Source organism: Gopherus evgoodei, chromosome 1 (assembly GCF_007399415.2).
Source record: "Gopherus evgoodei ecotype Sinaloan lineage chromosome 1, rGopEvg1_v1.p, whole genome shotgun sequence".
Taxonomy (NCBI): domain Eukaryota; kingdom Metazoa; phylum Chordata; order Testudines; family Testudinidae; genus Gopherus; species Gopherus evgoodei.
Window position 1 is genome coordinate 248,380,575 of NC_044322.1, and position 22,970 is coordinate 248,403,544.

General features: G+C 41.1%; 1 protein-coding gene across 11 annotated transcripts in view; it reads left to right on the forward strand.

The window, feature by feature from the left end:
• EPS8 (epidermal growth factor receptor pathway substrate 8) overlaps window positions 1-22,970 on the forward strand; it is a 227,864-nt gene that overhangs the window by 146,230 nt on the left and 58,664 nt on the right. For all 11 annotated transcript variants that reach the window (XM_030542160.1, XM_030542186.1, XM_030542177.1 and 8 more), the window contains 5 exons: window positions 17,014-17,081; window positions 19,570-19,731; window positions 19,938-20,087; window positions 21,711-21,793; window positions 22,519-22,655. In XM_030542160.1, coding sequence (XP_030398020.1) covers window positions 17,014-17,081; window positions 19,570-19,731; window positions 19,938-20,087; window positions 21,711-21,793; window positions 22,519-22,655 — 600 coding nt within the window. The remainder of the gene's footprint in view (window positions 1-17,013; window positions 17,082-19,569; window positions 19,732-19,937; window positions 20,088-21,710; window positions 21,794-22,518; window positions 22,656-22,970) is intronic.

Here is a 22,970-nt window from a genome sequence, read left to right on the forward strand (position 1 = left end):
GTTATTGAAGAATCCTAGTCAGTGGTCCAGCCCTATCGTCCTAGTCCCCAAGCCTCATGGCACCCTGAGGTTTTGCAATGACTTCCGGAAATTGATTGAAGTATCCCGATTTGATGCCTATCCGATACCACACATTGACAAGCTAGTTGATCAGTTAGGCAAGGCCCAATACCTAACCACTCTGGATCTGACCAAAGGATATTGGCAAATTCCCCGGCCAAGAATGCCAAGGAAAAGACTGCTTTCTCTACACCCGATGGCCTGTTTCAATACACTATCCTCCCTTTCGGACTCCATGGGGCCCCTGCAACATTCCAACGACTTATGGATAAGTTACTGCGACCCCATGCCAAGTATGCCGCCGCCTATCTAGACGACAGTCATCCATAGCCCTGGCTGGGAAACGCACCTAGGAAAAGTAGAAGCCGTGCTAGATGCCCTGCGGAAGGCCAGCCTCACTGCTAATCCTCTCAAGTGCATGATAGGACTACCTGAGGCCAGATACCTCGGGTATGTAGTAAGTAGAGTTTTGGTGAAACCCCAATGGAACAAAGAGGAGGCAATACAAGGTTGGCCTCGACCAGTCTGCAAAAAGCAAGTCAGTGCATTTCTAGGGATAGTAGGATACTATTGGAGATTCATCCCTCATTTCGCCACAAGAGCAGGGCCATTGACGGTTCTGATAAAAGTTCGGGGCCCCAAGATAATAAAGTGGACTGATAAGACAGAAGAAGCATTTGCAGATTTAAGGACAGCCCTGTGCTGCCATCCAGTACTTTATAGCCCCAGAATTCGAGAAGGAATTCATCCTACAAACAGATGCCTCAGAGGTAGGGCTAGGAGCCGTCCTTCCCCAGATGGTAGGGGAGGAGGAACACTCAATCTTGTACCTCGGCCAGAAACTCCTCCCCAGGGAACAAAAGTACACTGTCATTGAAAAGGAATGTCTGGTGGTAAAATGGGCTATGGAGGCTCTCCGCTACTATCTGCTGGGGTGGCAGTTTACCCTCGTGACAGACCATGCCCCGCTCCAGTGGATGCACAGAAGCAAGGAGGAGAACGGAAGAGTGATGAGGTGGTTCCTATCTCTGCAGTCTTTCCATTTCCGGGTACAGCATAGGGCTGGAAGCCAACATGGCAACGCTGATGGCCTATCGCCACAACACTATCTCTTGTCCCACGTAGCCCAACCTGATGGTGTTGAGTGGGGGAGGGGGGATATGTGATACAGCATGGCCAGAGAGCAGCAGGAGAGGGTTAGAAGGGAGCCTTACTCCCTGTAAGGGGAGAAAGTTTGCTATAGATTAACTAGAGCACCTGACGCCAATTAGAGCATCTGAAGCCAATTAGAGCACGTGCAGTCAGTCACATGATAAAAACCCATGCTTCAATCAAACAGTGTGGGAGTAGGAGCAGAAAGGATTGGTGTTGGAGCAGAGAACAGTTTGGAGGAGTTGGAGCAGAAAGAATTGGTGTTGAAGCAGAGGACAGTTTGGAGAAGTGCTGTGGTGGGCTAAGAAGTCCTAGACCCTAGGTAAGGGGCACCTGGCTTGTGCAGAGGAGGGGCAGGAAGCCCCCCATAAGCTGAAGGGCAGGAGAGGGAAGTAGCCCAGGGGAAGGAACCGTCAATTCAAGTGGTTCACCATTATCCTCAGGGCCCTTGGGCTGGGACCTGGAGTAGAGAGCGAGCCCAGGTCCCTCCGTCTCCACTCCCCTCCTCTAGGACACTAGTGGGGCAATTAATATTCCAATTTAGGGGCAAGAAATGGCACCCTGAACACCCCCCCCCCCAAAGAAGAGAGAGCATGAGACCCATCATAATAGTGCTGGCAATTTGCCACAGGACAAACTCAGAAAGAATTGGTGTTGAAGCAGAGGACAGTTTGGAGAAGTGCTGTGGTGGGCTAAGAAGTCCTAGACCCTAGGTAAGGGGCACCTGGCTTGTGCAGAGGAGGGGCAGGAAGCCCCCCATAAGCTGAAGGGCAGGAGAGGGAAGTAGCTCAGGGGAAGGAACCGTCAATTCAAGTGGTTCACCATTATCCTCAGGGCCCTTGGGCTGGGACCTGGAGTAGAGAGCGAGCCCAGGTCCCTCCGTCTCCACTCCCCTCCTCTAGGACACTAGTGAGGCAATTAATATTCCAATTTAGGGGCAAGAAATGGCACCCTGAACACCCCCCCCCAAAGAAGAGAGAGCACGAGACCCATCATAATAGTGCTGGCAATTTGCCACAGGACAAACTCAAAGAAAACTGAAGTTAAATGGAAGTAGGGAAGGTGGAAGAAGAACTGTTGATTGAAGTTACAGGCGAGAAGCTGAATCAGAAGAAAAAGTGTGTACACTAGGGAAGTACACTTACATAGGAGAGAGATCTACATAGTCGAGAAGAACCATCCAGTGTGGCTGGGCAGCAGTGAAAAATGTGACAGGAGTGTTGTGGGACTGGCAGTTAAGTAACAAAATTGAAGGAAAAGCACATACTGCATGTGTTTATCCTTGTCTGCTCTATGGTTTGAAAATGGAGGGTCTTTCAAAGTTGAAAGAAAACAAGATACAGGTAACAGAAAATAATATAGTGAGGGTAGTGATAGACAGTGTGTGCATGGAGGAAATTAGAGGGAAGATGAACTCTGTGATAGGCTGCAGGGTGCACATTTCAGTTGGTTGATAAGAATGGGAGAACAACAACCAGCAAAGAGAGCCTGGTAAGAAAAGGACACCAAGGATAGGATGGAAAGGCTCTGTTAAGGGATGTTTGAAGACAAAGGGACTGAAACTCCAAGACCTACAAACCCATGCCAACAAGTGGAAGGGACGGTGTAGAATGTTGACACCTCCAGCCCCACAAGCGGAAGCAGGAAAAGGAGTCAAGAAGTGAAATGAAGTTGTATTCAAGTTAGCAGGGCTTGATGAATTTCATCCTAGGGTATGTAAGGAACTAGCTGAAGCAATCTTGGCACAGTTAGCAATTATCTTCGAGAGCTCTTGAAGAATGAGTGAGGTTCCGAAGGACTGGAGAAGGGTAAACATAGTACATGCCTTTAAAAAGGGGAACAGAGAGGACCTCGGGAATTTATGGACCATTCAGCCTAACTTCCATACCTGGAAAGATACTGGAACAAATTATTTAACAATCAGTGTATAAGCACACAGAGGATCATAGACTTATAAGGAATTGCCAGCATCAATTTGTCAAGAACAAATCATTCCAAACCCCTAACTTCCTTCTTTGACAGGGTTACTGGCCTAGTGGATGAGGGGGAAGCTGAAGATGTGATTTATCTCAGTTTTAGTAAGGATTTTGAGATAGCCCCTTGTGATGTTGCTATAAGCAAACTAAGGAAATGTGATCTAAGTGAAATTACTATAAGGAGGGTGCACAACTGGTTGAAAGACTGTTCTCAAAGAGTAGTTATCAATGGTTCAGTGTCAGACTGGAAGGACGTGTCTAGTGGGTTCTACATGGGTCAGTGGTGGATTTGGTACTATTCAATATTTTCATTAATGGTTGGATAATGGAGTGATCAGTGTGCTTATAAAATTTGAATGACACAAAGCTGGGAGGGGTTGCAATCACTTTGGAAGATAGGATTAGAATTTAAAATGACCTTGAGAAATTCAAGAATAGGTCTGAAATCAGCAAGGTGAAGTTCAATAAAGAGAGGTGCAGAGCACTACAGTTGAGCATGAAAACTCAAATGCACAATTACAGATTGAGAAATAACTGGCTAGTGGTAGTACTGCTGAAAAAAATCTGGGATCACAAACTGAATATGCATCAACAATGTGGTACAGTTACAAAAAAGTGAACATGTTATCAATAGGAGTTTTGTATGTAAGACATGGGAGGCAATTGTCCTGCTTTGCTTGGCACTGGTGAGGCCTCAGCTGGAGTATTGAGTCCAATTCTAGGAAAGATATGGTTAAACTGGAGATCTGGAGGAGAGGAACAAAAATGATTGAGAAAAGCTGACCTATTAAGAAAGGTTAAAAAATCTGGGTATGTTTAGTCTTGAGAAAAGAAAACTGAGGGGGGACCTGTTAACTATCAAATATGTTAAGGGCTGTTATGAAGAGGATGGTGATCAATGGTTCTTCGTGTCCACTAAAGGTAGGACAAGTAGTAATGGCCTTAAGCTTCAGCTACAGAGATTTAGGTTAGTTATTAGGAAACCCTTTCTAACTATAAGGGTAGTTAAGTTCTGGAATAGGCTTCCAAGAGGAGCTGTGGAATCTCTGTCACTGGAGGTTTTTTATCAACAGGTTAGATAGACAATCCCTGACAGGTGTTTAGATTTAGTTGGTACAGGGAGCTGGTCATGATGACTCCTTGAGGTCCCTTCTCAAGTCCTGCATTTTTATGCTGCTTTTAATGTAACTCAAGTACAGTTCCTGTTTGTTTTAATATTAAATTCCTTAGTGATCCTTTTTAAACATGAATTTCTGCATCCTGTATGCATTCCCTGGACAAACAAATCACACATAATTAGAACATTAGGAAGTAAGTAAGAAAACCCACTAAGAAAAATGTTGATCAAAGTTTTGTTTTATAGAACATTTTTTATGTGACCAGGACACAGCTTTACTCTTCTGGCTGTCTTCCCAGCTCTGTATTATCATCTATTCATTTTAAACTAAGAAGTGTAGCAGAATCAGCATAATTATCTACAAATATAGAATTTTTGTTCTTTGTCTTGAAGTGCTGTATCTTCCTGAGTTTTTATTTCAAACACAATAGGATAATTTCAGGTATGGGAATTTTCATTTATGAAAAAAATAGGAACAATGTGGGTGGATTTGAGGTTAGTGATGGACAGGAGAGACTTTCATTTCTATATATCTTAGAATTCAGCCAAGATTAGTATCAGTTGACAATTATCATATAATTGCTATTTGGTGGCCTGTGCAGAATGAGTTGGTGATCTCAGTTCGTTTTCAGCAGCGTTAGAAACATCACAAAACTACAATTGGAGTTTCCAGGGGTGGATGGATTTGAAGATTCAACTCTCTAGCAGGATCTTGAGAGAAAAGTTTTGCCCTGTTAACTGCTTATGCTTTATATGTTCTGGCTCTAGGACCAAATGTATGTAAATTGGAGAAAAAAATGGTAGTAATGCGTGAATTAAAAAATGCATCTGAAATCTCTCTTAAAAGCAATGTAATTTATCTTATCATATTTTTAACATTTTTAGTAACTGTAGTACAATATAGCTGCCTGCAGCATGTATCTACAACAGTAGTTTTCAACCTGGGGTCCATGGACCCCAGAAGTCCCCAGACTTTGTCTAATTTCAAAAAGGGTCCTCACTTCCATTTGAAATTTTTAGGGGGTCCTCAAACACTGTCCCTACAACATTCTCCCTTCCTTAACGTTAAGGAATTTTTAACAGGGGGACAATGGGGAAGATTTACTCTTTTTGTTTCAGTTGCTTTTTGTAATTATCCCAGCATCAGCCTTTGTTCCTGGCTAGTCTCCTTATTAGAAACAGCCACAGCTCTTTGCACTCACTAACCTATTTTTATGTCATAAAGGGAGAGGCTAAAAAATTGTTGTGGGTTCTCCTGAACATGCTCAGTAGCAATGTGTCTGTTCCTTAAGCTTTGTCATCTAGGAGGGCAAAATTTTCAAACTTGCCAATGTCCTATTTTCAGAAGTGATTTAGGAGCCTAAATCTCGTTGAGAGCCAGTGAGATTGTGTGCTTGCCTTTTCCAAATTTGTTGAGAGAATGGTACTCAAACTTTCATGCATTGAAAATGTCAGCCCTGAAGTACCTACATAGATTTGTGTCTAATGTTAATACCTAAAAGTTGTTTCTCTACAGTGGTCATTCTGAGAAAATTGACAGTTACCTTTGTCGTGGAAATCGACCACCAGTCAGTTGAGTTGATCAGACAGCCTGAGGCTCCTTTATTGATTAATCATAGATTACAAGCATATATGCAGGGAGAGACAACAGGACCTCTAGCAAGAGGGAAGTCGCTCTACCTTACAGCAATAATACCTGGGTTTATAAAGCTTAAAACCGCAAATTACCATATGAGCTTATACATCCGAGGATACCATATTTGGTTAATACAATGACATTTTTTAACCATCTGCAAAAACTTTTATCATTACTATACCGGTTATGAGCTAATTTGCAAGCCTGCTTTTTGCAACTTCCCCTTTATACGGGTTTTTGTTAATGTCAGGACTTTGACACCTGGTTTTCGCCTACTTGCAGTGTCAGCAGCTATGTTTCTTAAGCAAATTTGAGGAACTTGGGCCCAAAATGCACATTTGGCCAAGTTTATTAGAGGTTAGTTTTCTGTGTGCACAAGCTGCTTGATAAACTATAGTAGCCTAGCAGTTGTTAGTTTATTTGGCAGTGATGGATGGGGTTTTTAAGGGACTTTTTATGTCAGTTTAACCCCTTATAGCAGCATTCTGTGATTTAGCAGCATTAAGTAGTGTATTAATATAGTAAAATCAGAAAGTGAGCCTCAGGAGGGTTAGTATAAAATCAATGTTTTTACTTTGCTATATGTTAGTGTGATTGAGGCCTAAGGCCTTGATATGATTATTAACTTGATTAAGACCCGGCCTCTGGGCCTGGGGTCGGCTTTCTTTATCACCTTCGATACCATTATCCAAGTATTTACAATAGTTCCTAGGCGGGCCTGATAGTTAGCATTTGCAGTATTCCTTACATGTACAAAATAGTGAGGAGATCTCTCTTTATCTAAGACATTTGACATGGTTTTTAAGTGTAATTGGCATAAATTTCACTGAATTAATTTCCTCCCATTGACTACATATTGGGCCCAGCATGACAGTGGAAGCTTCTTCAGACTATCTTACCAACTTGGCTCAATCTTGATATGAGGACTGTCTTCTCTGCATAGTTAGTCTGAGTGATTGGCGCATGAGTCTTAGCTTAGCCCAGGTGTGAACATCCCTACAGCAAAACTCTGCCCATGTTACTGTGTCCTCACTGGTTCTGCTCTTGCCTGTATGTGTCTGGGAGCAAAACCCATGGTTCTTTGTGCTGAGACACTCAAGGATTCTTTCCCAGTCAGTTGTGTCAATTGAAGGAGAACTTGTCTGTTTTCAAGGGGGAACTGTGGGAAAGGCATTGGAGGACTATCTGTACTTTTGTGGCGGGGGGGCGGGGGGTTGGTCTGCATCCTCATTGCGAACCTAACCTATATTCCAAGCCTGATAAACTAGCCTGGGCTTAAAGTTACCTCCAAACTGTGTCAAAGGTTTTGCAGTGTGGATAGTGGGGATGGGTGAGGTGGGGCTAACACTTGGGTAAGAACCCAGATTAACTGTTTAGTGGAGATATACCCATAAATGTGGCCACCTCTGTAGGGTAGTTCAGTCTCCATGACTATTTAGTCTTGTCTTTGTCTTTGTCTTTGATCTGAGACCATTAACAATTGTTCCAATTGTGAAGTGAGTTTTAGATGATATTTGTGATGTGATCACTTGTACATTATCACTCTCACATTTACATGGCAATCAGATGGTAAGAACTTTTGATTACTACTGTCTTGGCCTTTTCTGTGTCAGTGACCTCTTCATTTTCAACTCCTTTCCTGCCTGGACCATCCAGTTCTCTTGAGAGCTGCCTTAGGATATATTTTCTCCTTCAAGATGAGAGCTGTCAGGTAACTCATAGAAAAAATGCCCTATGCATTTTTAAAATTCCTGACCTTTGCCTCTGAAATGAACTTTAAACTCTTAATCTTTTCTGTTGAGATCTTAATCTTATCTATTGTTCTAAAGTTAGCTTCTCCATCTGTCTCCTATGGAACTGCTTCTGGTTGTCACAAGAGCTCTGTGGCTTCAGTTTGGAGCCAATAGTGATGACGCACTGGGCTTTTGCCAGTGAGTGATGATAAAACAATGACATTCTTTTGCAAAACTGAGTTGATGGTGCACGATAAATTGTTTAATCATATCTTTCAGCACTGTGCCTAATAATGAAACATACTTCCTTTTGGAGTCTAAAACTTCTAGCTTCTTCAGGACACTTCAATAAGCCATGTGTTTTTATATTTCAAGAGCAGTAATTATAATTGTGCTGATGCTTACATGGTAGGGATTAAATTGCTTGTGAATTTTCATATTTTTCAGTACTTAATGCAAAGCAAAGTCTGGAAGGCTTTTTAAATGAGACTGTATAATTACAAGCTCCAAGAAGTCACAACCGGGTCAAGTGATTCCTAGAGCTAGGCATGCTACAGATTTGATAAAAGGCTTAATATTTATATTTATATTTGTTAAAAAAGTGTGTGTGTGTGTATCTATCTCTCTCTCAAACCATAATTGATCCAAAAGGCCCAATCAGCATAATCCTTTTGGCCCTGTCCCTTATTCAAAAGGGCAGAAACCATTTTGAATCTGTCTAGTCCTTTCAGCACTGCATACCTGAGAGAAATTTGGCTTGCTAGCCATTGTGTGGTCTGTCTAGCATGCCTGTAACTCTCCTGGTGTGTGCCTACATGCATGTGCAGTCCCAGCAGTGCACAGTTGTTGCAACCCCTGTTTTATTGCCACCAGGCCTATCTCCCTGGCTGCAGCGCAGATAGAATAGCCCTATTAGTGAAAATATTCCTGCCCCCCCAATGCACCTGTACATCTGGGCATATCTCACCTTTCAATTCCCTGCCATTACAGGGGCCTCGCGCATTGGTAGTACCTTGGTCTCTTCTGTTCTCTACCTGTGGCACACAGTTTCCTGAGAACTGAAATATTTTGACCTAACTAAAGTCTTTGGGCATAATATAGGGATATCTGGATGAAATTTGATGGCCCATGGTAAACAGGAGGTCAGACTGATCCAATGGTTTCTTCTAGCCTTATACTCTATGAAACTGTGAAAAATAAGTGAAGGGTGGGGGACAATGCTTTTATTCTTTCTGTGCACCAGCCCATATGGAGAGAGAGACATATGCACCATACACAGATTCCCCTAGGGGACTGAATAAGTATTCCTAAGCAGTGGAACATTAGACATTGGGATTCTTGATTTCTGTTTCTGACTCTGTGAGCTGAATGTTTCTGTATGGTTACAGAAAGCATAGGTAAACGTAACATCACTCCTGTCTGGCTCATCTGTTGGAATGGAGCCTGGGACCTCTATATGTAAAAATATTAAAAAAAGAGCCTTTACCACTTGAGCTAAAGAACATGTGTCTTAGTATGAAAGTAATAGAAGAATGATAGACATCATATGTGGTCTAGCCACTAGAGGATGACACAGAGCCACACCGTTAATGTGGGTGGCACAAGCACCTAATTTGTCATGTTCCTTCTGAAAAACTGTTTGGCAAAGTGGTTGAGACTTGATGGTTATATTAGACTCCTGGGTTCTGTCCATAGCTCCTCCTGAAGGGACCTTGTGCAAGCTCTTGCTTGTCCCCATGAAACTGAGTGATAGCTACCCCCTAAAAATGAAAGTTTGGTTCACAGTAAATTGTGAAGGGCACAAAAATATTAACAACAGTCAGTAAGTGAGCTGGGACTAGAACTCTGAGTCTTTGAGCTTGCAATTGAATGTACTTTTTTCTGGGTTCCAGGCCAGAGTGTAGAGGAGTCCCTCCCTCTTTCTTGTTTGCTTCCCCAGCATGGTATGAAGGCTATACTTTTTCCCATCATCACACGATTGTCTGCAGCAGGGGCAGAAATCACAATAAATTCCAGAGAGCTGGCAACATTAATGGAGTTTCCAAAGGCACAGATAACTGTAAACAAGTCCTCATCAGAGGAAAAATTACAGTCCCATCTTAATCTGTGTCCTTATGTATATTTGAGAAGATAGTAGCAGACAGGGATTCAGCTAGGCATTCAGACACTGTGGTGACAAATGCAGTATAAGCACTTGTCTAGATTAGAATAGTGAATCTCCTAGCCAGTCAGAGAGCCCAGACTATGAGTAAAGTGGTACAAAGGCTTTACCTTACCATGTGATTTGTTTTTTAGATCCATGCTGATGTTCTTTTGATTAGACTTCTTCAGCCATGGAGCATTATTAGATTGACTTAAATCTGTTTCCTTTTCGTATCATCATCAAAAAATTATTGTTGGTAGCTATTGTTTTAGGCATTTCAACTGTTCAAATTACCTGTGGTACTGGTGCTAAACTACGTTTCTACAAGCTTAGTGTTTTGGATATGAACATGATTTGAAAACAAAGACTATCTGATTAAATAGAATAAACTCAATGGTTTTGACACTTGTATTAATTCTATCTGGCTGTGCCCGTTGTGGAGCCTTAATAACTCTCTTCATGCGTGGAGGGAACTGATGAGCTGGACCTGGGAAACAAGATGATTACAATGGAGAGTGAAAGCATAAAGGGAAAAGTGTTAACTTTCATTAAATCAACAACTTCCATAGTTCATTCTCAAGAGTCACCATGAGAAATCTTATTGAAATATCTTGCAATAGGCAGGCAAATGGCAAACACTTCAGTGTTGCTGTATGGCTGTCAAAATGATCCTAGTGAATATTAATCAGATACTTTAATTTCCACATTTGGATTTCATTCCAGTAGCACATCAGCGAATCGTAAGTGTTTAGTCTTAGGCAGAACAACAGTGTGGCCTGAGCCTCAGAAATGTCGGTGTCAATCTTTTGGAGCTGCTGCAAGAGTTCCAAAAGTGTATTCGTAGAAGTAAGATACATTTAATTTAAGGCTCTACTGAGTTTTATGTAACAGTTAACCAAATATCTGGAAGTGGTATTAGGACCAAGCCAAATTAGAAGGAGAGAAGTGAATAGAGTAATAAGTAAAAACAACTAGAAATTCTTGTGGCATCAACCTCAGCCTGGACCAGTCCACGCAAGAGATCCACTTTCTGGACACTACAGTGCAAATAAGCAATGATCACATCACCACCCTATACTGAAACCCTACATGCCTCCAGCTTTCATCTAGACCACATCACGCGATCCATTGTCTACAGCCAAGCTCTAAGATACAACCACATATGCTCCAATCCCTCAGACCGAGAGAAACACCTACAGGGTCTCTATCAAGCATTCTTAAGACTACAATACCCACCTGCTGAAGTGAAGAAACAGATTGACAGAGCCAGAAGGGTACCCAGAAGTCACCTACTATAGGACAGGCGCAACAAAGAAAGTAACAGAACGGCACTAGCCATCACCTACAGCCCCCAACTAAAACCTCTCCAGCACGTGATCAAGGATGTACAACCTATCCTGAAGGATGATCCCTTACTCTCTCAGACCCTGGGAGACAGGCCAGTCCTCACTTACAGACAGTCCACCAACCTGAAGCAAATGCTCACCAGCAATCACACATCACTGAACAAAAACACTAACCCAGGAGCCTATCTGTGCAACAAACCCCATTGCCCACTCTGTCCACATATCTATTCAAGGGACACCATCATAGGACCTAACCACATCAGCCAGACCAACCGGGGTTCGTTCACCTGCTCATCTATCAATGTGATATATGCCATCAAGAGAAAATTATTTTGTACCAAACTGCTAGTCCATATCTAGCAGAATTAGTTTGGGTGTTTTATAAATAATTTTTACTGTGTTTAAATATGTATTTAATTAAAAAGAATCACCTTAAAGAAATATTCAAACATTGAATTTGAAAGCCAGGAAATTTATGGTAGATGTAAGTTAATGAAAAAAAAGAAAAGGGTTGTATTAATCAAATAGCAGAAAATTCATACATCTTACTGTCAAACATATTATTACATCATGCAGTCATACTGGCTTCAAGAGTAGCTTTATGAGGAGAGTGATGCAGTGATCCAGTCTGGAGGTTACGATAGGAAAAACCATGAAAAAATTACATGTTGAAAAATTAATCCCTAACACTTGCAAATGAAAAGGGGGGGGGGCGTGTTTGTTTTTTTGTGTTTTTTTTTTAATGGGACAAACCCTCTACATTATTTATCATCTTGATCTTGGTTAAGGGAAGATTTGGGCCAACATTTTGAAAAATAAGAGCCTGCTTTTGAAATCAAATTCTTAAAAGGATCTGATTGGAGAAATCTTGGAGGAATATTCTGTCAAAATCTGCAGTTCTCTTGAAATCAAAATGGATTACGAATTTCACTGGATATTTTGTTTAAAAAGGAAAATCGGGAGAGGGAATTTCCTATGACGGCACATCCTACTTTGACATTTTTGGAATGAGACATTTTTAGTTTTTTGTTTTGCAATAACTTTTTGTATAACATAATACAACATAAAAAGTTGACATCATAACAAGACTGTTCTTGAAACAAAATGTTTTGATCAACCCTAAACTATATATTAATTTTTTTTAATTTCCTTTATAGAGAATTTTGTAACTTTGGAGCAGGAGGGATCTCTGATGCCCAGAATAAAGGGCATGAGAGTAATTGCCCTAAGACGGAAGTACAAAAGAGAATGTTCCCTGTGTGGAAAAGTCTGATAATAGTAGAAGGCTATAACCTGGAACTGAGAAGGACAAGTTTAGGTTGTGACAGGTTCTCAGAGTTGAGGTCTCTGCAAGGAGAGACGGAGCTATTCTCCTGACTCACGCTAATTTATGCTGGAAGCCAGACAATATAGGGCACATTAGCTTCAATCCAGAATATAAAGCTATTTGTGTAGCCCTTTCTGAAGGGAAATGCCAGCTAGTGTCAAGGATTAAAGGGTTTTGCAGGCAGAACCCTAAAATGCAAGCAAAGCTCTAGGAGAGCATAGGCTGAAATTGATTTTTTTCTACTGAAGTTACCAAAAAAGAAAAACCTCAGGAAATGGTTAATTCTGGACACTAATGTCTGTGTCAAGAATGGAGACTCTATCTGCTCATGAACCTCCTTTATAGCTTTTTCTTCAGTCAACCCATCCTGGGCAGTCCCTGAGAACTGGCTCTGAGGAAGACTGGATAATAAGCAGCTGAGTTGGCCATGTTAGGGAAGGGAGTGAAACTTCCTAACTATTGAGTTTTAAATGTGTATTTGAAAAAATTGTTCTGCCAGAAATGACTACCAGTATTTAGGCTGAATTGGGATATATATGTGTTAGAAGCCAAATTTTTGAACAGCTCTAAGTATACAATATATTTTCTGGCAGATATTTTCTCTAAAGGTTGAGAAGTCTCAGTGCAGTGATAGTTTCACTCTGATGTTTTTAACCACAATTGGTGTTACCTAAATCTTTGGGATCTGGTAGAATCTATCTGATTTTGCCACACAGGTTTGAGCAAATTGGGATTACATAATGCATGATGGAAAATACTATAAGAGCACTTCTCCAATAGAATTCTTAATTTCTCCTTGTAATAGAACTTCAAGCTTTCTACTTTTGCTTCTGGAATGTGTATTATATCTGTTATCTAGTGCCATACAAAATCATATGTGAGGTAGTCTCTGCTGGGTAACTGGCCTCCCAAATATTTTCTGCAGAATGCCCTTCGTAATTGAGATAGAGATCACTATCGGATGCTGCCAAACATCACACACATGTAGATATCTAAAAAATTGTGAGGAAATGCTCCTGTATCTGTAATGCTAGTAAAGACAGTTGAGTGATGAATATAGATATTCGTGAGCTATGCTGACAATTCTGATTTTTATAAACAACTTTTTTTTGTTCTGTTTTGAGTAGTATGTGTGCCCACACCAGTTGCCAACTTACCTTTTTTATATATATAACAGTGTAAAAGTATTACCTTCCTGGGGTTGAAAACATTTCATGTGGCATCTTGTCTATCGAAGGTGCTATGCTGTTCTGTTGGATGGAGACATGTTCGTTGCTGCTGCCATGAAGTGCTTTTGGAGGTGCTATCTTTTCACTAAGTCAGGGGTGGGCAAACTACTGCCTGGGGGCCACATCCGACCCTTCAGACATTTTAATCAGGCCCTTGAGCTCCCGCTGGGGAGCGGGGTCTGGGGCTTGCCCTGCTCCACATGTGCCATGGCTCCCAGAAGCAGAGGAATGTCGCGGCTCCAGGTCCTACGCTTAGGGGCAGCCAGGGGGCTCCACATGTTGTCCCCACCCCATGTGCCAGACCTGCAGCTCCTACTGGCTGGGAACCACGAACAATGGGAGCTGCAGGGGCAGCACCTGTGGCTGGGGCAGTGAGCAGAATCACCTGGACGCACCTCCATGTAGGAGCCAGAGCTGGGAACATGCCACTGCTTCTGGCAGCTGCTTGAGCTAAGCACCGCCCAGAGCCTACACTCCTGACCCCCCTGCTGTGCTCCAACCCCCCAGCCCTGATCCCCCTCCCATCCTCTGAACCCCTTGGTCCTAGCACAGAGCACCCTCCTGCACCCCAAATACCTCATCCCCAGCACCACCACAGAGCCCGCACCCCCAGCTGGAGCCCCCACCCTCCCCACACACCCCAACCCCCTGCCCCAGCCCGGAGCCCCCTCCTGCACCCTGAACTCCTCATTTCTGGCTTCACTCCCAGCTGGAGCCCTCACTCCCTCTCACATCCCAACTCCCAATTTCATGATCATTCATGGCCTGCAGTACAATTTACATACCCAGATGTGGCCCTCAGGCCAAAAAGTTTGCCCACCCCTGCACTAAGACTAAGGTGTTTAGCAGTTGTGCACACTAAAGATCATAGGAAACTTTTGGAAGAGTTGCATGTTGGCCTGTTATGATCATAAATGAAATGCAGTGTAACCACCATGCAAGCCAGAGTTTCTTTAATGTATAAGAATCATAGAAGCGTATGTTTTAATATTTTTTAATTAATATTGTTTTAATTTTACAAACTTAACAGCAGATGTAAAATTCCTTGTCCCGGTTTAATTTGATGAAAGCAAAAATGTTAATCTATTTAACCTTCTGTTTGAAAAAGCCCAGCAGGTCAAACTTTCAGTAAATCAGAATGTGCAGTGGTTTTTCTACATGTCCTCTTTCTTGTTGCACAACATCCAATTATTCATTTACAGCTAGTAAGTTAAGACTGTTGCCCTGTCATCTTTGGGATGGAAATAATTATAGCTGTTGGGTTAAACCAGACATGGCTTTTTAATTCCCTTGTTTTGTTAGGAACAGATGGACTTTACTACTTCAGATCATCGTCCAAACAAAAAAAGAAAGGTAGCAAATGAAATAGAAATGGTTTATTGAGTGTTTTTTGAGGTGCGTGTTTGTGGTGGTGTTTTTTTTTTAAACAATTCTGAAAATAAGTAATATGCTGCAAAAGCAAAAATATTAGTAACAGTTAAATTAAAGCATTAAATGCCAAGGACATTTTTATTTGTGTTTCTAAGTAATTAAATTAGAGCAGATGATGGGGCTTTTTTTACAGTATGCCCTTGTGCACCATCCTAAATGCATCTTCTGGTAATCCACAGTAGTCCGGTATTTAGTTGATTGTACTGCAGACTAATCTCACTAAAGCAAACTGAATAACTGTTGTAAGTTAATTGCCCCAGGGTGGCTCTATTTCAATAAGCAACACTGGTCTTCTGGGAAGAAAGACAGCAAGCTACCAAGAGTTCTCTGTAACTACTGCCTTCTATGAGATGCGCAGACATGATGAAACTATGGGCCTGTACCTCCTGCTAACTATCACCTGCTAAGCAATATCCCACTGCATTCATGGAAGTTGAGTGTACTTCACTTCTTGCAACATAGGCGTCCTCCGTTATTAAACCCACTCTCTACCTGACTTGAAATACCCATGTAAAGAAATACAGTTTAGGAAGGCCCTTTGTTTTACATTGGTCTAAGACCCCAATGGGTATCATTCTCTTCTGCTGTACAGCCCTCCCAAAAGATCTATATAATTGATAGACCCTAAGGTCTTAAATAACTATTCAACCCAAACCTGCCTTCATTTTTAGTAGTTGAAGTAGTGCTTTGATGTAGTTAGCTCTTGTGTGCTATTGTGTTAATAGTCTCCTTCATTTATCACAAATACACAAGTTGTCTCTATGGTGAAATTGATATACGCTGTACATATCGATTTTTCTCAGCTTGAAACCCAGTTCATCAAAATGCTCATTTATCTCATTTTAAGGCAGAAACATTGATTATTTAAAAAAAAAACAAAAATACCGGAAACTAAATCCTGAAAACCTTATTCTGTCAGGTATCCTATTAACTTCATTTGGAGCTTTGCCCGAGAAAGGAAAGAAATATTAGGCCTTTCAGTGATTATGAGTAAAGATTCCAAATATTACATTGAGAATATTTTTGTATTAAATTAAGATGAGATCCTTTTTTCCCACTGCTTATGACATTGTAATATGTATTATTTTTTACCCACTGGCATAAAAAGACCCAACATGATATTTCTGATTTTGCAGCGTTATGTAACAGTCAGAAGAATATAATATATTTCTTTTAGAGTAATTCAGTGTGGCAGTTCTGTACTGCATCTTCGGCATTTGTCCCTTCTCAGCCTATTTCTACACCAGTAATTCATTTATTTTGAATACTTGGAAAGGAAGGAAGGAAGGAAGAAAGAAAGAAAGAAAGAAAGGCAAATCACATTTGTGTGTTTTTTTTTAAATAATTTCTACAATATTCAGTTTCAAGTCCTGATATTTAAGATATTGATTAGGACTTTTTTCTGCTAATTCCTGGGGCTTTTTAGCTATAGAGTAGTAATTTATAACAAGGCACACTTTGTTTCAGAGTACATTAATACATATACGAAAAGCCCCAAGCCAGTTTTGCTAGTTACATAAGTGGGAAGTCAAAGATTTTATATTCAAACTTTACAATACATTATTTTCAAACAATACTTAAAATGCCAATAACCTGCTGTATTCTGAGTTGTTGTGTTGAGTCTAGCATTTTGTTTGCCTCCTACTGGCTTTTTTTCATGGTATTATTCATGTGGATATATATTATGCTCAGGGCTACAATGAGGTGAAGGCTCTTCCTTTTGAGTATGATAAGTAACAGCTTTTCTTTTTCTGCATTTGTATAAAAACATTGTGGAGTATCTGAGACCCTTTTAAAAGATATAAGCTTCAGCACAACATGGAAGCAGGTGAATAATTACTCCTCTTAATTATTATATTTTAGAGCAAAGGAAGAGTTATGCACGGGACAGTGCCAGCAGCATATCCGAAACGTCACAGTATCATGTTGAGGTAAGAGTGACATTTCCAATTGGAAAAATAGCAAATGCCCGGACACAATTTTTAGGGTAAAATGCAAGGTCCAGTTTACTCCTTTCTAGTACAGTTCTACATAATATGCAATGATTTGTTTCCTCCAAAGCAGTGTCCATAGATTGGAAGACATATACATCATCTAAAATGTTTTGCCAGGCAAATGTCACTTTTAATATAATATACATTTGATTATGTCTTGGATCCTGCAGCTAGACCACATTAGGCTACAATTGTGTCAGATTTTATGAGAAAAGCAGGATTGCCTGGAGTTACTATTTGGCAGAGGGAAGGGATGTGTCTGTGCAAAATCTAGGTGCCTTAGGAAGTGATGTTGATAATTCAATAGGTGATGTGCTTTTTTCCTTGAGCTTGTTGCCTTCTAGTTCTCCGGCACTGTGTTGAGATGCTCTGTGTCACTGAAGCTCCATGTTGGATGTTATGGAAAACGGAGGCTTTGATAAAGTATCATCATTATCATCAGAGAGCTCAGACTGCTATTCACAGCAGCAGGGGTCTTAACTTCAGGATTGGCTACATTCTGTTATGGTTAATTACGTTCTGCCTACCAAATTCCCCCTACTTTGCAATGCAAAGTTTCTCTCTTTCTTCCTGTCCTAAACTGCTGAGCAGAATTACTGTATATTGATGTCCTGTTCTACCCCAGGAGTAAATCCATTTACATTTTGCAGGGGAGCAAGCATAGGCGCGAACTTCCCCTCTTTCCTGTGGGTGCTTGACTGCCTCCCCGGCCTTGCCCCCACTTCACTCCTTTAATGGGGCCCCACCCCCTGCCCCCGCCTCTTCCAACTCCTTCCCCAAAATCCCCGCCCCAACTCTGCCCCCTCCCTGCCCTATTCCAACTCCTTCCCCAAATCCCTGCCCCAGCACCACCTCTTCCCTGCCTCCTTCCCTGACCGAGCCACATTCCTGCTCCTCCCCATCCCTCCTGGAGCGTGCTAATGCTGCCAAACAGCTGTTTGGCGGCAGCTGGATGGGAAACTCTGGAAGGTAGGCAGAAGAGTGGGGACACGGCGCACTCAGGTGGGGAGGGTGAGGTGGGGCGGGAGTGGAGGAGAGCTTGGCTGTCAGTGGGTGCTGCACCTACTAATTTTTCCCCCGGGTGCTCCAACCTTGGAGCATCCACAGAGTCGGTGCCTATGGAAGCAAGTCCTGGATGCTTGCATATTGTTTTTAAAGCACTTTTTGATCCTTTGTCATATAAGACAATTTAAAATATCAGACATCATATTACAGCCGTATTCTGATACGACAGTAGACGTTCTGTTGTGTAACCAAGCAGCACTGTTGTGGAACTAAATTAGGTCCTGCCAATGCCATAAATTCACAGTTCCTCATTGTTCAGCTTTAAATTCAGAACCTGTGTAAGCTGTTACGTTTGATGGTTCTCAGCATCATCTTACATTCTATTGCTCAGATCGCCTTCACAATCTGCTTGCAAAGAAATACTTATGTTGCCTCTGACTCTGTATGATTTTGGCTACTTTAGAAATTAAAGTTAGGCATTGGTACTCTGTTGGCATAAAGATTACTGAATGTATTTGGAATGTGTTGCCATGTGAACAATGAGTATAATCTCTTCACTAAATTTTATTTTGCCTTTTGAGTTGTTTAAATTCCCTTTCATTTCTGTGTTAATATTATTTGGTCTTACGCAGCTGCCATATCCACTGTCTTGGTTACACAGTTAATAGGTATACCATTCTGTGTATTTGATGCACTGTTGACATGTTAGAAAAGAAATGTAGCAAAATCATAACTGCAAGGAAATTGGATGGATCCGGAACAATGGCAGTAAGATAATATTTCATTCACAAGCCACTGGTTAAGAATAAAATACATGCCAGGCTGGTAGTGAACAAAAGTGATACCAGAAAATATTTATTTGGTAGTGTATATGAAATGAGTGGCCCATCTACCTAGAAGGTGAATCTATGAGAAACAAATGAACAAAATATTGTTGCTATTAGTATGCTAGTTGTCAGCTTTAACAGAAATATGAGGACCTTCCAGGTCAGGGTTGAGGCAAATTAACCAAGTATAGGTCAGCTTCCTGTTGTGCTGCTGCTTGTTTCACTTTCCAGAGGTGCCAGGCTGCTACTTGTCATGCATGGTAAATTAATGTTCTGAGAGAGTTTTTTTTTAAATCCTGATAGTGATGCCTGAAAAATGTCAAAATATCCAAGGTAGTTTAACTACTAACAGAATGATAGAGGATAATAAATTGTAGGTTGTAGTAGTCAGTTGATTTCTTTAAGTGACATTATGGAATAAAAAATCCTAGCTTATCATCAGTGGGATGTGTCATGTATAAAGGCACTCTTTTTTTTTTTTAAATGCATGGCTTATCATCCTGTTTCACTACAGTTTAAATACTACAGACATTTGGTTTCGGAAAATGAGTTTTAATGGGTGTGCATTTATTTACGCATGTATCAATCATCAGCACTTGACCACTTTTGTTTTGGACCGGAAAGAGGCTATGATAACAGTGGATGATGGAATAAGAAAGCTGAAATTGCTGGATGCCAAGGGCAAAGTGTGGACCCAAGATATGATTCTTCAAGTGGATGATAAAGCTGTCAGTCTGGTGGACTTAGAATCAAAGGTAGGGTCTGTAAATGGCATTCTTATTTTCAGAAGGAAGGAGGGAATCAGTGGGGGAAAAAGAGTGTCTGAACGGTTTTTTATATTATTTTAATTACCGCTTTATTATTTTTATTGTTTGGATGAAATTGCAGCAGCATTTCAGAGATTAGGACTCTGAATTTTTGGTAACCAGAAATGTGTAATTTTTTCCTTCCCCCTCTGCAGAATGAACTGGAGAATTTTCCTTTGAGCACAATTCAACATTGCCAAGCTGTGATGAACACGTGCAATTATGATTCTATTCTTGCACTAGTTTGCAAAGAACCAGCCCAAAACAAGCCAGATCTTCATCTTTTCCAATGCGATGAGGTTAAGGTAAGGCAATAATAGGGACCCCTTGCAGATTACTTGAATTTTGTAATTTTGTGAATTAACAGTGAGGAGGAAAGTCAATTATACCAATATATCAATGAGGAAGAGAGATCTTGTTTGCTTCTAATTAGGATAAGCCAGCAATATTTTAGAGTAAAGAAAGTTGTTAAAAGTACTTGACTTTATTTCTGAGATCGTACATCTCAATTTCGGTATGTGCAGTAATATAATTTGTACTGCTTCTTCAAATTCTGATAAGTAATTTCATGGAACTTTTTAAATTTTATTTCATAGTAGTTTTAGTCACCATATTGTATCCTTTTTTTTAAAATAATACTAATCACATGGTGGAGTTTATTCAAATAAACATTTGGAATGGTTCCAGCAATAGTGATGTGAAGATGACTGGAGTTAATTGTGTGGCCAGTGGCATGCTGACAGATCTACTTCTGTTGGTTTTTGTGGCATCTCCACTAGGGGGATTCTGCCAGCATAGCTAAGCCGGCAAAGGCTCTGTAGTGCAGACAAACTCTGAGATTATATAGATTCAGTTTTCAATTAGTGGTGAAGTTCATACTGAAGGATGTTCCCTGCCCATCTCATTTTTTTTCCTAACCTTTTAATTGCAATCCCTACTGGTATGTCTACACTGCAGTGTAAGCACAGGGTTCAAACTCAGTATCAGGCCTAACCCCCCTTTTACCTACACACATCATGATAACCCAGGGCTCAGATCCAGGGTCCCAGGATCCTGTTAGGGTGGCAGGTATGAGCCTGACTCAAGCCCCATTGGACTTGTACTTGGAGTCTGCAAAAAGTATTCCACAATCCTTTGTCCTCTGGACAGACAATTTTAGTGGACAGTCAAGTTTTCACGTGCTACACTATGGAGAAAGGGCTAGAGTGGCTGCATTTTGGGTACTAGGAATTCTGGGATATGAGTGGTTGGACTCAGGCCCACATAAGGCAGTGTAGATGCTGGAGCCGCCCTGGGTTCAACCATTCTCTTTCTTATCTTTAGTGCTGTTGCTATTTGTTTGTTGTGTAATGCCTTTCACTAACATGCTTGAGAAAACTTAACATAATACCATCATCATGTAGGAAAGAAGAAATCATTTGCTCTGGCAGTAATTGTTGACTTGAAATTATTACAACTGTTAAGGCACATTTCAGCTTAAATGACCAGAAAGACAACTTGAGTGAGATAATATCTTTTATTAGACCCACTTCGGTTGGTGAGAGAGACAAACTTTTGAACTTCAGAATCCTTCAGCTCTGACCTTTCACCAGCAGAAGTTGCTCCAATAGATATTACTTCTTGTACCTTGTGTCTCTAATATCCTGGGACCAACTCGACTACAACAACACTGCAAACATACGCACCAGAACACAGTTTGATATCAGAACACTGATATATGTATCAGCATCCAGACAGTAGCACTATGTCTCTCTTTCTCTAACTGTATTGAAAATAAAGTTGAAAGAAAATTCTTATGATACATATGTTCCTGGACCTAAAATGTGTTTCAAAAACAAGCAGGTGGATATTTTTGATCCTATCTATTTAGCCTAGTTAACAACTCCAAGTGTTTGGCAGCCAGGTAACATCTGTTTCTGTCACTGCAGGCTAGCTTTATTCATGAAGATATTGAAAGTGCAATCAGCGACAGCAAAGGGGGGAAACAAAAGAAGAGACTTGACACGCTCAGGTAAAAAACTTCCAGGTAGTATCAGGAACAGTCTAGTAGAAAGTAATTTAAAATCATCCTTTCTTTTTCTCCCTCATTCTCCTCTTTCCAACTGTACTATTCTTTACTATTTTGTGGTAATCTTCTGGATAGTATACACCTACCATCAGAGACAACAGCTTGATTTATTTCTCTCTCACTGTCTGAATTTACACCTTCTCCTACTCTAATGTTATACATAACTGTGTTCATTTGGGAGAATGCTGCCACTTCCTCTAGTGGGTAAGAGGATGCATTAAGGATGGGGGAGTGAAGTGCACAAGGAGTTAGTGATGCCTAGTATTCATAGTAAGAGTTTATCACAGAGCAGTCTTTCAAGTATGCCTCTACCCCGATACAACATGACCTGATATAACACAAATTCGGATATAACATGGTAAAGCAGCGCTCCGGGGGAGCGGGGCTGTACGCTCCGGCAGATAAAACCAAGTTCAAGATAACGAAGTTTCACCTATAGCGCGGTAAGACTTTTTGGCTCCCAAGGGCAGCGTCATGTCGGAGTAGAGATGTATGCTCAATTTACTTACAAATGACAGACCTGTGCACTGCTAACTTTTTACGTCTGACAAAGAGTGACATGTCACATATCTGAGGTTTCTCCGTACGCCCACTTGCCTTTTCCAATAACACAGAAGGGAGAAAAAATTTTTTCCAAGCTTCATCTCTGGTTTGTTATATTTCTTTAGGATGATTTCCAAAGCTGACAGCTCTATTCCTCCACCTCCAAAAGCCCCTGCTCCTGTTCCCCCAGGTACTGTCACACAGGTGGATGTCAGAAGTCGAGTGGCAGCCTGGTCTGCTTGGGCAGCTGAACAAGGAGACTGTGAGTATTGCCGGGAATTGACGGTGTTGGTAATTGAGTGATTGGCAATATTCTGGGCAGCATATTTGCATGTTGCCAACAAATAAAAAGAATAATTACAAACAAAAGCTCTGTGAAGATTATGGTAATTGAGCTAAAAATAGAAAAGACCAATTGAATCATCTGCACCATTCCCAATGGGGCAGATCAGGGCTATTCTCTCTTCTACTCTTTTGTTCACTCTAGTTTTAAATGCCCCAAGCTACCACTTCCCTAGAGAGACAATCTGATGGTCTAGTAGATTTGGCTGTCAGAACCTGAGCTATCTCATTTACC